At 51.7% G+C, this 15,259-nt stretch overlaps 2 protein-coding genes across 10 annotated transcripts in view; both read right to left on the bottom strand.

Moving 5' to 3' along the window:
• Window positions 1–436: 436 nt before the first annotated feature.
• On the bottom strand, window positions 437–9,425 carry LOC311440375 (regulator of G-protein signaling 16-like). Of its 4 annotated transcripts, none has more exons than XM_084527206.1 (5): window positions 9,358–9,425; window positions 4,241–4,342; window positions 3,563–3,624; window positions 2,224–2,390; window positions 437–1,976 (listed from the first exon to the last, which is right to left on the bottom strand). In XM_084527206.1, exons 1-5 carry the CDS (start codon window positions 9,363–9,365, stop codon window positions 1,776–1,778), a joined length of 540 nt encoding a protein of 179 aa, XP_084383332.1. In that variant the 5' UTR covers window positions 9,366–9,425; the 3' UTR covers window positions 437–1,775. The 4 variants fall into 4 exon arrangements, with proteins under 4 accessions (XP_084383332.1, XP_084383330.1, XP_084383331.1 ...); XM_084527204.1 differs by lacking the exon at window positions 9,358–9,425 and adding an exon at window positions 8,147–8,436; XM_084527205.1 differs by lacking the exon at window positions 9,358–9,425 and adding an exon at window positions 5,405–5,526.
• Window positions 8,471–15,259, bottom strand: part of RGS8 (regulator of G protein signaling 8) — a 20,920-nt gene continuing 14,131 nt past the window's right edge. For all 6 annotated transcript variants that reach the window (XM_084527208.1, XM_084527211.1, XM_084527213.1 and 3 more), the window contains one exon: window positions 8,471–14,253. In XM_084527208.1, coding sequence (XP_084383334.1) covers window positions 14,071–14,253 — 183 coding nt within the window. In that variant the 3' untranslated portion in view covers window positions 8,471–14,070. The remainder of the gene's footprint in view (window positions 14,254–15,259) is intronic.

Below are 15,259 nucleotides of genomic sequence, written 5' to 3'. Positions count from 1 at the left end.
CTTCTCAAATAAATGTTAAAATAGGCAGTTTAATCTGGCTTCCTCCATTTAGGTGGATAGCAACTGTAGAGAGCAGGGTTGGGAAGGGCTGGTGTATTTTTGCACACCTGGGTTGGTTTTCACCTAGGGCAGCAGCACCTCCGAGCTACACCACCCCAAAGCATCCCAGACCCGGGAGGCAGCAAGAGCTGCACCAGGGATAGGATGGTCTCTGACACTCCCTCTAATGCCAGGTGCTTCCCCCTGGAAAATAATTCACTCATCAATGGAATTAATGCTAAATCTAATGTTATTAATGATAGTGAGCCAAAGCATCCTTTACATGAACCCTCCTGTGCTTAAAAGTCAACCGTGTCCTACTGATATTAAATGGGTATTGTGAACTGCAGTCCCGAGACACGCTCAGAAAAGGGTGAGCAATATAAACAGCACTAAATACATTGGCAATTGATATATTCATAACTTAACTATTGCTTTCAAACCTTTCGTGAACTGTTTATTTCTCTCCCATGAGCCAAATGCCAAGAGGAAGTTTTACTCTTCTCAAGTTTCCCCCTTGCCTTTCTGTGTTTCTCACATTGCAAGTTTTAAAGTGACCGTAAATGTGCCTCAAGCCATGTGCCGCCAGCAGCTTTCCTTACGTTGTGTGCTTTGTAACAGCCCCCCAGAATGCAAAAATAAAGTAAAAGCCCACAATCAAACGTGGTGTCACAGCATTGTCCTCTTTACAGTTTATTTTGTCATGACAATGTTATATTAGTAATAAAAAATGGACCTTTGTGCATCATTTACCTCAGTAACACAACGAAGGTGGTTCCAGTTGTAAAAATAAATAATAAATAGCAAAACATCTTAAATGGCCCTGTAAATGCAGCCGGGACCCACCAAGACTCAGAGGTAGAATTGGGAAGAGTCAGAAAAAAAAAATCCCCAAACTGGTCCTTGGGAGTCCTTGGCTGCAGACCGGTTTGCCAGCCAAAGAAACACCAGATCCGACTGCAAATCAGGGGAAAACCCCATTTTTTTCTCTTCCACGTGTTTAAAACCTAAGTTTTCAACACTCGAAGTGCCTGTTCTACATGGCTATTCTCTGCCTAGGACAAGCTGCTAGCCCACGTGCCGAGATGCCGGTCACAAAGCTCTATTTAAGGGAAAAAAAATAAAAATAAAAAGGAAACGGCATGAACCGCAAAGCATCCTTTTATGGCCATCAACGGTCTCCGTGCTCTCAGGAAACCTCAGACCCCGCTAGCAGCCCGCCAGTCGCAGCTCTCCCCACTGCTATTCGCGTCCCTTGCCCCGTGGTCGTGCTACAAAATCCATTTTTCTCTCTCGAAGTTATTATACAGAAGCCGTGGGAGGCATGCTGCGTGCGGCAATATCTAAAATAAATTAATTTACAAGCTCCTCGGAGCAAGGGATGTGTGCATGCTTCGAGCGGTGCTCTTCTCATAAATACGTATCGTAATATCAACGCTAAAATAAATAACAACGATAATAAAAAGTTATGTGTGTGACCTAAGATCGGGTGCAACCCGGGGTTCAAACAGCCTAAGCGAGGGATAACAATGTCACCGCCAGGCCTCTGCTGTCCCCCGGCCTCGCAACTCGCAGGCCCCGCGGGCGGCCCCGGTGGCGGTGGCGGCGGTGGGGTGGAAGGCCTCTCTTCACGGTGGCTTCAGCAGAAGCGCTTGAGGTGCCGGGCAGCCTGCTGAAATGGCAGGGCTTCCCCTCCCGGCCTCCCTCCCGAAGGCGGATTTGGGTGTGGGTCCGGGTCAGGTGTGCAGGCGCTTGCTGGTGCCGCGGCTGGCAGCCTGCTTGGTCATGTCCTGGTAGGAGGCGGACTTGAGGAAGCGGGGGTAGGAGTCCTTCTCCATCAGCGTGCGGGTCTTGGCCTGGGCTTCGTTGAAGCAAGCGGAGGTGGCCCCCGAGAGGTTCTTCCTGGTGATCTCCCTGGTTTCGTGGTCGATGTTCACCTGCAGGGAAGGAGAGCCAACAAACGTTAGCTTGGCATTAACCTCCCTCCCATACAGTCTTCTCCAAGCGAGGGTGAAGACACTCCCAAACCTTTCCATCCCTTCATTTTGGGGTGCCATGTGAGGTTAGAAAGCTCCCATGAATCAGGGCAAATCTTCCTATCCAACTTAACAACCCCCCCAGGGATATTTTACCCCTTCCCCTTTCTGTTCAGTGCCACCTTGCAGAGGCAGGAATGGCTCTCACCTCCCTGGGCGCCTCGCTTTGGACGAACTCCTCGAAGATCCTGTTGGCCTTGGAGGCCAGCTTGGTTTTCGACCGGGTCTTTTTGAAGTCCTCACAGGCCAGCCAGAAGTCCAGGTTCTCCTCACTGAACTCTGTCTTGAGGAAGGTGTGGAAGGCGGTCACCCCGTCTGCACAAAGGAGACAGAAGTGGTGAACGGGGACCAAGGGGATGAAGGGGACCAAAGGGATGAAGGGGATGAAGGAGATGAGATGAAGGAAATGAAGTGGATGAAGGCACTCAGGAGATAAAGGGGCTGCTGGATGTGGCACTGCCTAACCAGCCTCTCCCTGGGAGACCAGCCTGTGGCATCTGTGGGTTTCCTTTCCCTCCGGACAAATTCCACCCTGTGAGCCTCTGCTAATTGGCCTCGAGACTCCAATAAAATCCTTTCCCACAGACAAGTTTTATTTATCTGACCTTTCTGTAATGAGTCTTCAGAGTGTTTTCTCTACAGCTTCGGAAAAGAGCTAATTCTACCGATGGAGAAATCCGCTGAGGTATGAGTACGCCTGCAGGAACCGAGCAGTGATGGCTCTGTTTTTATTTCTCAGCTGAGATTTGGGGGGAACGAGTTGCTGTGGGGCATGGAAGAGTGCCTGCAGCAGGAGAGCTGTGTCTCTCTTGCATTAAAAAGCTGCAGATGCTTGCTAACATTCACAGCGTGTGATAAACGCTGGGAAAAATATTCCTAGCCCCTGAGTAGCACTGCAGAAGGACTGTCTGTTGCTCTGGAATAACTTAAAGGTAGACAACTGCTTTTGTATTCAGATTTGGTCCCCTTGCTGGCCACCAACAACTCCTCATGGGAACCCTGTGCATCACCAGATGTACAGTGAATTTTGGAGGGGAAAATGGTGCAGTTCAGGAAAGCAGCCGGATGCTTTCTCCTCATGTAAGAGCCATCCCTCAAAGCACAGGACAGGCAGACAGAGGGCAGCAATGTTTTCCGAGCAAATAAAGCCTGCGTGAAGGTGGCTGCACCAGCAGCAGGCGTGTTGGGGATGGCTGGGGATGGCATGGTGACCCCACCAGAAGGTACACGCCACCAGCTCGCCATGCCCACCCTGCTGTTCCTGGCCCAAGAAGCTGTGGGACAGCGCTCGTACCCCCCCCCAGAAAGCACCCAGCCAGGAGGAAAGGGTAGAGTCCAGCTGAGTGTCAGCTCTGCCAGGGCAGGGAGAGCACATCCTGAATTTCTAACATCTAATTCAAGGAGGAGACCAGATTTCCTCTCGCACTGACTCCAGGCATATGCCCTACGCGCTCTCACCAAGGGGAGAAAAGAAAAATCCTACTCACTTTTACTCTTCAGGAGCTGATCGAAGGATTCCCTCCACTCGAGCACCTCTCGTGAGGAGTCTCTGGAAAAGACAAAGGACGTGAGGCTTGCCGTCTTGCCGGCGAAGGACGGGAGCGCTTCGTTAAAGCAGTTCATGATGAGACAGTGCAAGGAGGGAGGCAGCGGCACCCGGCGGGACACCACAGCGAGACCCCAGTATCCATTACCTGTGGGCCCTCTTTCCTTTCTCTTTTTCCCTTTCTTTTGCCTTCCCCGATGGCTCCCCAGACCTCAGCTCCATAGCGCAGCTTTGGCCAGGCAGTCTTTAGGGGATGCTCAGAGGAGCCCTTTTCCCTGGTGCCAGCCCAGCAGAGCCTCTCAGCACGAAGGCGCCTTGCCTCCAGCAGCAAGATTTAGTGTTTTTTTCCCAGCGCTGTCTGCATTCCCTGGGGGACCCAGGCACTGGTTTGAGAAACCAGTGCCTGCGGGAGCCTCTGGCTTTTCCTGCTCGATGCTGAGTCCCCGCTCCGCCTAATGCCAGAGCATCAGCCCCCAGTCTGGCTTTATAACTGGTGGAGCTGGGACACGATCCGCCCCGCTGCCTGCCGGGGTGGGACCGCGGGGACGAGCAGCGCTGCATCCTCCCTGCTGCGCAGATGGGCAGAGCATCCCCCAGGAGAGCCCCCAGCTTGCCTTACCTCTGCCTGGAGCCCAGCTGCAGCTTGCCGGCCGCCCCGATGCGGTGTGCCAGCTCTGATTTGTGGAGCAGGATCCCCAGGCGGCTCTTGAGTTCCTTGGCTCTGGCAGGGAGGAAGGGGAGAGGTGAGAATGTGGGGACGCGGGACCACCACCACCGTCCCCTCTCGTTCCTTCACCTCCTTTCTCGCCTTCTGCTGGGTGCAATAAAACAATCCCCCAAATCACTTTTTCCTCTCCCTGGCAACCAGGCTCAGCAGTGCTGGGTGCGTGCATGGGGCAGAGCTGCAGCCCTGGTGCCCCCCCAGCTCTGCAGCCCCCTCAGGAGCATAAATCCACAAACCCGGCTCCTTCTCCGCCCTCCCAGCCACGCAGCGCTGCTCTCAGCACACTGGGAAAGTGACAGCAGTCGCTTTCAGCTTGGCAGAGGGGGAGCATCTCCCTGCTGTGCTACTGCTACAGCTGCTCCCTGGCTGTTTTGGGGGTGCTACCGGCCCTGCTGCCGTGCTGTGGAGGTGGTGGTGGCACCATCCACCTGCCCCACACCTCCAAGAGCCAGAGAGAGTGGGGGCAGCGCAGCTCCTGTGCCACCTGGGAGCCAGACACATCCCTGCCGGGCATCTCTGTGGCAATAGGGTGGGAGCTGCTGCTTCCCCGGCTCCTCTCCCTTGGGTGCCCCTGAGGCAGCACGCAGCCCCACTGCTATTTGTGTGCCGCAGCTCCTGCAGGCATCCCAAGGCACCCGGACAAAAATAAGCATTTAAATGTCAAGGCAGCGGCGTGGGGCTTCGTAGCCATGTTTGGCGGGATGTCACTGAGCGCCGACAAAAATATTGCAGCTGCCAACCTGGAGCGAGCTCTGCGAAGACGGAGGCAGCAAAACAAACCTCGTGCATCTGCACAGAGCGACACGGGGCAGCCCTGCCCGGCCTCCGTCCCCTCTGCACGTTTTGGCTTCTGCGTCCCCTCCAGGGGAGCCTCACAGCTGCGGCCACAGCACATCACGCTGCCTTCCCCGGCTGCGTGTTTCTCTGCAGGCTGCACCCGGATCTCTATCAAAACACCACCACAGCCACCACGGTGGACCCAGCTGCTCCGACGTTAGGATCATCTTTTTCCAGCTCCTCCTCTGCTTCCCAGCCCTGCGGCGTGGCAAAGCCCCTTACCTTTCCAGGCAAGTGATGGGAAGCGCGGCTACCCCTCGGCACATGCTGAGAGCTGGGCACCGAGGCATCCAGCAGCTCATCGGCTCCCTGGGGCAACACCTGCACCACCACCGCTGCTGCCGTGTGCTGGAGAAGCAGCGAGGAGCCGTGTTTATATGGGGTGGGAGGGCTGGGAGGGTACCCAGCACCACGCCGTGCTCCAGCCAACCACGAGCTGCTCCGGCAGCCAGCGCAGAAGATAACGGCTTGGGTAGGTGCTCAGGGAGGGGGGCGGGAGGCTCGTCCTTGAGCATCGCAGTCAGAACGGCTTCCTCGATAAGAGGAAAAAACAGGCTCGCTTCCACCGACGTGCGGAGCCTGCTGAGTAACCGCAGGCACGCAGCCGGGGACGGCGAGGGGGGGACAAGGCGATTCATCAGCGCAATCCCGAGGGCTGGTGACTTCAAACCCTTCCGCACCACGTGGCCGAGGCTGGCATCACCGCAGCAGGAGGGTCCCCCGGGGCTGGCAATGAGGATGAGGGGCCCTGGCACGCTCTGCAGACCCCGCTGCAGCTCCCCAAGCACCCCGCTGCAGCCGAGGCGCTGCGAGCAGAGTGGAGGGGAGCGATGTTCCTGCCACGTCTGCAGCTGGGTAAACGAGGGCTGACGTTTGCTGGCGTGTCTTCATCATAAATACTCTGCTGGGGCTGTGGTAGGAGAAGGGGAGTGCATCAGTGGAAGACTGAATAAAGTGTGAGGAAACACCTGATAAAGGGGCATCCTACTGGGAACCAGGGGTGGAGAGAGTAGGAAGGGACTAAAAGCAGAAGAGAGCATGGAAACAACGGAAACTCCTCATCCCTTTCCTTCCTCCCTGCTCATCCCTGGCTATCAATAGCCTGGGTGATAAAGCCTTTTTAAACCTAAAGGAGAAGATTCAACCAAAGGCCAGAGGATGCACAAAGCTGTAGGAAACTGCGCCCAGGCAGTGGGGTCATGGGATCGAGCTGTTCCAGCAGAGTCCTCCCCATCAAGGCCAGGTTTTTTTCACTGTCACCGTTCTTTCACTCTCCCCTTCAAGGGGTGAGGGAGGCTTGAGGGTGGGCAGCTCTCCAGCGTAGGATATGGTCATTGCAATATTCTCTAATGCAGAGCTCTTCGTTTGGGTTATGCAAGAGCCTCTGAGCCCAGCTACGTATGTGTACTCAGATGTCTTCATTCTGCTCTGTATCTAATTTAATTACGTGCTTCCTGTCTCATTTAGCTGAGCGGCCTCCCGCGGCTCCAGCCCGGTGTCTGCGTTATCAGCCCTTGTTTTGGAACACCAAAACCCGGCCGTGTCGCAACGCCCGAGCCGTGCTCCCTTCCCGTACGTGTGCCGCGGCACCGCCGGCACGGAGCCCACCGCCCACCCATGGACCAGCCCGGCCCCTCGCGTCGCCAGCACCGTCCTCGTGGGGTTTGGTCCCTCCAGGGAGGTCCTGGCAGCCCCAGATGGGTGCCCTGGGTGCTCAGGAGAAGGTGGGATGCGCAGGTGTGGGTGCTGGAGGCTCCAGCAATGGGAGAACCGCGTCCGCAGCCCCGGCACTTGCAGGGATGGAGCTGCTGGCTTTACAGAAGTACAGAAGCTTGTCACCTCTGTCATTTCTGGTTTAGGGATGCAAAAAGAGGAAAATAAAATCTTTATCCCCAGCACCACGTAAAAAGGGCCCCCAAAGCCCTGTGAAGCTCTGCGAGCTGCTGCGGGGATTTCTGGTGCCCTCATTTCAGCACATCAGTTAGTTTGGGGAGGAAACACTCACAGGAGGAGCAGGAGCCCAGCCGCCTTTTGGTGCGGGCTGCACCAAACTCAGCTCTTCTTTTAAAAGCCTCTCCCCACCCCCATTTACCTGCAGAGAATTTTTTTTTTTCCAGAAAAGACATGAAAGAAAGAAAAGGAATCCTGATAAATTAGGAGCAGATCTTGGGCGTGGGAGACCGGGAGCAGAGGGGAAGGAGAGAGGCAGAAGAGGAACTGCAAATTTATACGGCGTGATGGGATAAAGGGGAGGATGCAGCCAGGGGTGGGAAGGGAGGCAGGGGAGCAGGAGAGGAAGAGCGTGCATCCCTCGCCCCCCGACAGCGAGCCGCTGCCCCGGTCCCAGGGCGCTGGCTGGATTCCCGGCAAAAGAGCAGGCCACCCTCGCACGGAGCACCAGAGGAAATAGCTGCTCTGGAAATCTGTAGCAGTGCGGAAAGAGATGATCGAAATTAAAAAATAATAATAATAAATTAGAATTACAAATGAGGTTTTCAAGGGGCAGCTGTTACCCACTCTGCTCACACGCTCGCTTTCTGAAGCGCCGGAGCGCATCTGCGCAGGGAGAGGTATCTGACAGCAGGTATTTTTAATTTTCTCTTTCCGTTCCCAGCACCTGCTCTTTAAAGCCACTGAAGAGCAAGGAAAAAAAATAAAAAAAGGCGATAGCTAAATATATCCTGAGAGGAGAGACAGAGCAGCACTAATGGCAGATTCTCCCCTTGGATGCATGCAAATTGTTTTGGCTCAGAGACAGGCTTAGAGGGAAAGAAGCTGCAGATAAAAAGGAAAAACAATAAAAGAAGAGAATTAGGGCAAAAAAAAAGGGAGGGGGGGAGATAGGAAGAAGACAGAGGGACTGATAAATTTCACTGCAGCAATTCCCAGAGAAAAACAAGCTCATTTAGGTTTCTTTTTTTAAAGCTGAAGCGATCCTGCGGGGGCTGTATACCGAACACTTACCTTTGGGCCACGAGGAGGGCTCCGGGGCCAGGTCGCTGCCTGCTCCCACTTGCCAGACCTCGGGGATGCTCTGCATGCCCCCAGCCCTTCCCACATAAGACTTTCCTCTGGGGGCAACGGGTTCCCCCGGCTCCAGACCTGAAGAACCTCTTCCCACTCATCCCTCCCCAGTCACCGCTCTCCAGGCTGCCTTCCCTGCAGCTCCTTCAGCCTTTCCCAGCAGTTGTTTTAGGAGGCAGCCCTCTGTCCCTGGGTACAACCCATGCCCACTTCCCTCCCCGTGAAGGATCAAGGGCTTTCCCGGAGATACAGGCACGAGGTGGGTGCTTCTCAGACTGTTTATTTCATGTCCTCGCGATCTCGATAAAGCGCAGGTGAGCGACACTTTACAAGGTGGGGACATGACGAGGGGGGTGGCATCGCCCAGCCGGCAGCTGATGTGGCTGAGGAGCTTCTCCAGCCTCGTTAGGGGAAGGGGAGCCTAGCAAACGAGCAGCTAATGAGGAAGGGAAGGCGAAGTGAAGCCGAGCCCATGCCCTCCCCGAGGGAAGGAATCAGACTGAACCACCTGCGCGTCCTGCCCAAACTGCTCCAGTTATCTTGCGGCACCAGCAGCACCCAGACACCACGGGGGCAGCTACAGCATCAGGACTTTGAGTAATTTTTAAACAATTAAAATAAAAACGTGGCATAGGGGACATCTTCCAAGAGCTGGTCTTCTACCCAGGTACCTGGTGGCTCAGTTCTGACTTCACCCCGTGCGCTCACTCCCTCCTACCTCTCCTCTGAGCCACCCACGATCACGTTTCTCGTGATCTGCACCTTACTCGGGCCCGATTACCAGGTCCTCAAGGCCCCTTCCTGCCATCCCACAGGAGGTGGAGGTGCCAGAGAGCTTGGAGAAACATCTGAACTCCGTGTGTCTCATTCGTTTTGCTTGCAGAGGAAGGGGATGAGAGGTTATGCGAGGATGAGACACTTTGGTCACGGAGTTTAAGGTGGATCCACCCCATGGTGTGCTTGTACCCTGCCCTTTCAACACCGGTGTCCCACAGAGGGCTGCATAAACACCCCAAAAAGCCTCCTTCCCCCCAGTCCTTTTCCTGTGCTCTTTTGCCAGAAATGTTCTGTTTTTTTTTCAGTACTAAGCTCACCCCCTTTTGCCACCTCCTTCCCATGCGCTCAGCTCCCTGAACTCCACTTGAGCTTACCGGAGCATCAAATCCCAGATGCAGCCTTCCAGTAAAACCAAGAGGAAACACAGAGCAAAACGACCAACTTCACTAAGCAAATACAAGGTGCACAGCTTTATTTACTCTACTTTTTTTTTAATCAGGAAGCTAAAAGGAAGCACAGCTGCGACCCTGCCGAGGCAGCTCCGCCTGTGCCCGAGCGCGCGGAGCACAGCTGCCGTCTCACCTAGCCAGCCCCTGCCGCAAGCACAGCACGTGGAGCACGAATGGAGGACAAAAACACGACACTGGGACAAGCCGAGCCTCTGCAAAGCCCAAGGGGTGCACAGTAGAGAAAAGCACTCTCTGGTCTGGCAGCGACACTGACATTAATTCCAGGTCTGTGATAAAATGCTTCGGTGCCAGAGAAAACGCAGTACCAAGGAACAAGACAACTGCAGCAGCCCCAGGAAGGAAAGATGGTGAATAAATTAGGTGAAGCGGTTTCTCCTTATATAATGGGCAAGGAACAGCTGCTAGGAGCAACAGTAGGAGGTGTGTAGGAGGGAGATGGCAAGACAAGAGTTGGAAAAGGAAAAGGAAAAGGAGGACAGACAGACGCCTGGGGACAGAGGGCATACAGCCAGGAGGGCAGGGGAGACTGGGAGAGACCAGGGCTCAAGCAGTGCTGGTGGAGGGGAAGGCTGGCGTGGACAGGAGTGCTTCAGGAAGGTAAAGATGAGGAAGAGGAGGGACGTCCACAGAGACAGGGCTGAGAAGGAGAGAGGGGTTTGGAGGGAGAAGGAGGCCCACAGTGAGGGAGAGTTTGCAGGGACAAGTGAGAGGCACTCCAGGACTGGCATGAGGTATGCTTTGCTATTGCTCTGAATGCTGTAAACATTTTGGTTTTGTGTCTATCGGTGAACATTCAGTTCAGTTGGATACATGTGCTCTTATGGGTAATTGGAAGCCTAGCAGAATTGTACATCTCCTATCACTAGTCGAACTTACACAAGAGGCAAACACAACACCGCTAAAAATCTCATTTTATGTCGTTTATGCCTAATTCTCCTATTTTAACATGCACATCTAGGTCTCAGAATAGCTTCTCTAGAAGGAGACACTAAGTAACGTATAGGTGAATTCACATGCACTCTCAGCACCCACACCCACGTACACACACACCTCCTGTGCTCACACCAGCAGGACTTTGCCCCTCACGCTTTCGCAGCGTGGAGGGCAGGGACCCATTGGTACATTAACAAGTACAATAAAACGATGGAAATAATCCCAAACCTGGCCCAAGCAGGAGAAGGAAACTCAGAGCAGATTCGGGTTCCGCATCTGCTTCTGGACTGAACGACGGCTGGAGTTTATGGAGTAGGGAAAAGCAATTTGTAAAATTCTTCTTTCCTTTTGCTGTCAAAGGACTTAAGAGCTGGCTGGATACACGCCAGCAGAAACACTGAATAAAAAGAGCTGAGTGAAACGTTTTTTTTTTCCCCTCTCTTCATATGCTGGCACTCTCTGACATTACTTGAAGTGGGAGCACGTTTTTGGAGGTGTGTGCTTGTGGAGAGGGAAAATGGGGTTTGTAAGTTCTGAATATCCCTTTCACATCAGTAAGAGATGAATCAAAGGTAGGATATTTGTCCTCGATGGGGATTAGTCATCACTCAGTGCTTTCCGAAGCTTTGGCTCTGTCATTATTTCCTTCATCAGCCCCTGGTTTAAGAGGAAGAGATATAAGTTGCCTATTTTAATTCACTTCAGCCTGACATTTGACATAAAAGAAGCAACTGGTGCCAATTTCTTATTAAAATAACAATAATAAATTACTTTAAATAACTAGGCTGCTTTCCTGCAGGAGAGACAAACTGTAAGAGCAGGAACAAAAATAACCGTGATAGATTCGTGTGCTTCAGACAACACCTTTGCTCCACTGTATGCTCTAGGACATTTCCTGTCGAGGATATTATCTGGCATCAATTTAAGGGGCAAAACACTCACCCTACACCAGCCGGCAGGAATACAGCTCCTGTTAGCAGTGCCACCTCTGAGTGTGCCTGCTCAAAGCCGTTCCCCAGACAGATGGAGGAAAGAGAGCTTGGTTTTTACAGAGCTTTTGGCTGCTTTGAAGTTTTTTGATGAATTCTGGCACAAAATAAAAGGATGCCAACACCGACTGGAGGAGCCTGTTGGGAGATGTTACCTACTGGGCTTTCTGGAATCACACTCTGAACAGGACCAGCCTTTGTAGCCATCAGGGAAGCCTGGGAATTGTCCTCACTTCTGATTTTATTTTCCTTGTTCTCATTCCTAGACAAAAACATCTCATTCTGCTGTTTCCTCATCTCCTGGTTGTCCCTGTGACCCTCTCAGCAACGGGTGCCTGCAGGGCGCGTGCTAAAAAGCCTCTGCTGGGATGTGTCAGCTGGCACTAGAGGTCAGCATCATCCAAGCCCACTCAGAAGATGTACCAGGAGCTCTAAGAGAAGCACCCTGGGGCAGTTAATGTGGCCATCTTCCTCCTCTTTAAAAGCAGTAAGTACATTAAAAGCAGAATTACAGCAAAATCCAGGGCCCACCTTTCTTCCCCTGCAGACATTGCTCTTTGCTCCCACTCTCAAACAGGCAGCGAGTAAGTCTGCACAAAGCTGCCACGGTGAAATTTGCACAGTGATGTTCAGGCTTTGGGCTCTGTCCCCCTGCATTACAGACCTCATGCATCTCATCAACAGCTTCAGAAGTCAAGGGGCTGTGCTGCCAAGTCCGAGCGTGGCCACAGGATGCCACCTTGAGACGATCTTTGCCTGCAAAACTGCAGGAGAGTTCTAGAGTTGAGCAGCCAGGTTTTGAAAAGCAGGTTTCCCCATTGAACAGAAATTTTGCTTTTGTACTGTATTTAGAATTCAGTGTCTTAGAGACCACAGGAACGCACCTCCAGAACAAAACAAACACACTCATCATCCCTATCATAATCCTACACCCATCCATCCTAACATCCTGCACAGCAGCCTTACAAAAAGCCTCAAAACCTGCTAACGTAGGGATAGTAACTTCTAATATCCAAGCAGACCTTTTGCATCTTGTTCCAAACATTATGCATAGCTTCAGAATTCAGACTACCCAGTTTACACCAGATCACATTTACATCTTTATCACCAGCTATCTGATGTATCAAACCTACCCACCACAATAAACCAGAACATGGGTTTACCAACCTCTGATCTGTGGATGACTCCAAGGAGAGAAGGAAAAGATCCATGAGGTCCCTTTCCAGACCTTCCTAAAACTAAGAAAACAGACCTCTGGTCTGCAGACTTAAACCCACAGACAATCCACTTCCCCTCTAGAAAATATCGCAAGAATCTGACAGCTGATAAGCTGGGAAAGTGACGCTGCAGCAATTCAGATGGTAAGAATTACAGTACAGAGGTGGTGTTACACAACTGACATCTGCACAGAGCTCTCTCCTGCAGCTGGCTGTCCAGGCTGTGGGAATAGGGCCAAAGCACGCCTTGCACACTACTTCACGCCCAGACACTCGTCCTGCACCCTGTTTTTAAGCAAGCACCATGCAGCAGGGTCTGTGCCTTTAGAATTTCTTTACATTGCATTGAACCCACAGTGGACAATCGGTAGGTAACAACAACAGTCAATAATCAGTAAATAACAAAAAGAAGGTTGTGTTTTCACATTACCTCTCCCTGCCATGCGCTGGTGTAGTACTACAATGAGAAACGATACCTGACACGGCAGATGGATCTTGTGCTTTTCTTATACCTCAGCATGGGGCAGATGGGACATTCTTTCTCCCAACTCTTTCCCAATGGCTGGCAGTTCATTCCCAAAAAGCCACTGAGGTCATTAAAGTCTCTGGTGGCCAAAAGCCTCTTTGTGTGAAGTTTTGGTATGGTGCCTAGCACAATGAAGCCTAACAGTGACTGGGGTCCTGAGGCTGAACTATAGTACACATAAATAATATCACTGAAAAACAATCATTTGCACTAGAAGACCAGGTCTAGCGAGAGCTTTTGGGGTTACCTTCCTCATGAGAAAAACTCAGCTCCTTGACAGTCACACAAAAATAGCATCTAGTCTCCATCCCTGGAAAAAAAGCAGTCAGGGGCATGGAGGGGCTGTGACACGTCAGCTGCTGTGGTATCACGAGGTGTGCAACCAAAGTGGGAAGGTGAGCTGAGTTTGCTGACGGTTTCCTCTCCGGGAAGCAGCAAGAATCGTGTGCCTTTGTCTTCTCACTCCCACCCTCTTTTTCTCCTCACAGCCTCAGGATCCAGACCCCAGCAGCCAGTGTGGGGGACGGTGCTTTGGATCGTACTTGGCTACACAAGTTTCAGAGCTGCCCTTAGGGCCCTTCCAAACACAGGGATAGGTGAGAGCCACTGAGGTGTCTGGAAGGATGGGAAGGTGCAGAGACATTATTTACAGACAAACCAGCGTGGTAATTTTAAAGGAAACCTGCCTTCCCAACAGATGACCCCATGTCTAGGGAGAATAGGGTTTTGTGCTAGAGAGAGGCAACAACTGCAAGATGCTACTGCTAACCAAAAAAGCACAGAAACTCAAAAAGTCCTAATTCCACATTCAGATCACGCTCTGGAAGCCTCCTCTTCCTCTCCTCCCTCTTTTCTTATCCCCACTGCTTTTAACACTGAGAAAGTTTCACATTTAGACATGGGTAGTTGCTGTTGTAGGAAGCACATGGTTTCCGAGGGCCCCATCGCTGCTCTAGCTGAGCCTCCTCTGGGTTTGAGATAGCAGGTCTGTGTAAATTTTGGATCTCAGGAACCTGGGATAAGAGTCTTTTTCCATCAGGCTGTGCACCTTCCCCTGAGCTTGGTCAAAGCAAGAGAGGGAGGGCTCCTGCATGTTTCTTCTTGTCAGCTCCCGAGTCTGGAAGTCTATGTTCACCTAGGAGAAACAGCAGAAGAGAGTTTGGTACTGAGTGACTGGTTTGCTTGCTTAAAATGGCACATTTCATCTCAGTGACAGGACCAAGCACCTACTCTCAGCCATGCCTAAACAGTCTCCCTAACTCTGTGGGGTTTAGTAATCCAGTTATAAATCCTGTCCCAAACTTGGAGAAGTTGAACAAGATTTATAATGATCCGAGCACTTCTGAAATCAAGTTACTTTTATTCAGGCTCTCAAGCATGGATTTACGCAGCAAATCTTCTAGAAATGCTAACTTGGCTTAACATACCTCTTCTCCTGTTGACCAAGTTTCCTCTATTCCCTTTTTCTTCACTACACGCCCAATAGAAGGGTGAGTGAACTTTTAGCTGGGTTTAAACTATCAGTATATTCTTATTAAATGTTTTTAAACTCTGTTGTTATAGAATAAATTGTTTGATTTTTCCCATAACAGCTTGATGTTACCATATCTTCAGTAGGGACTTGAAAAAACAAACAGCCCTCATGTTATGACTGCAGCATGTTTGCAAAGCCAACAATACGCGTTTTCCTGTTCTCTCTCCCTTGCAAACAGTTAGCGTTTGTTAGGGTTATTGTCTAAAACCTGTCTGTTAAGATGTTATTTATCATTATTACCCCAGCGTCCAAACATCAAGCTGTCTAGAAAGTAAAGCTGTCTGCCTTAACCCAGATGACAGAAAGAGAGATCAGCTCCCGATGTCACTTAAAGGTCATTTCACATTCTAGCATGACAACAGGAACAAATTTTAGGGAAGACTCCATCCAACCTGCACTTGTATTTCTAATGCAACGTCAGTCCTGCAGTCCTGAAGATCTCACACAGCTTTTATGAATATCAGCACAAGGTGTTCACACGAGTGCACCCTGAGATGCCCACACCACCTGGTGCTTGACAGTGGCTTACAATAATAGCCTTGCTAGCTCCAAGATGGAGTGGAGGCAGCCCTCTTAGAGGGATCCCCTCACAGGCAGCTTTACCTTT

The sequence above is a fragment of the Aythya ferina genome, assembly GCF_964211825.1.
Source record: "Aythya ferina genome assembly, chromosome: 8".
NCBI classification, from domain to species: Eukaryota; Metazoa; Chordata; class Aves; order Anseriformes; family Anatidae; genus Aythya; species Aythya ferina.
The sequence above is the reverse complement of the archived record's forward strand: the minus strand, read 5'-3'. Positions and strand labels throughout refer to the sequence as shown.

Coding starts and splice junctions, on each gene's coding strand:
- LOC311440375 (XM_084527204.1), bottom strand. CDS start 8,307: ATGAGTGGGAAGAGGTTCTTCAGGTCTGGAGCCGGGGGAACCCGTTGC. Junction 4,343..8,146: donor GCCCTCCTCGTGGCCCAAAG/GTAAGTGTTCGG, acceptor CCTCCCTGCCAG/AGCCAAGGAACTCAAGAGCC. Junction 2,391..3,562: donor TCAGCTCCTGAAGAGTAAAA/GTGAGTAGGATT, acceptor TCCTTTGTGCAG/ACGGGGTGACCGCCTTCCAC.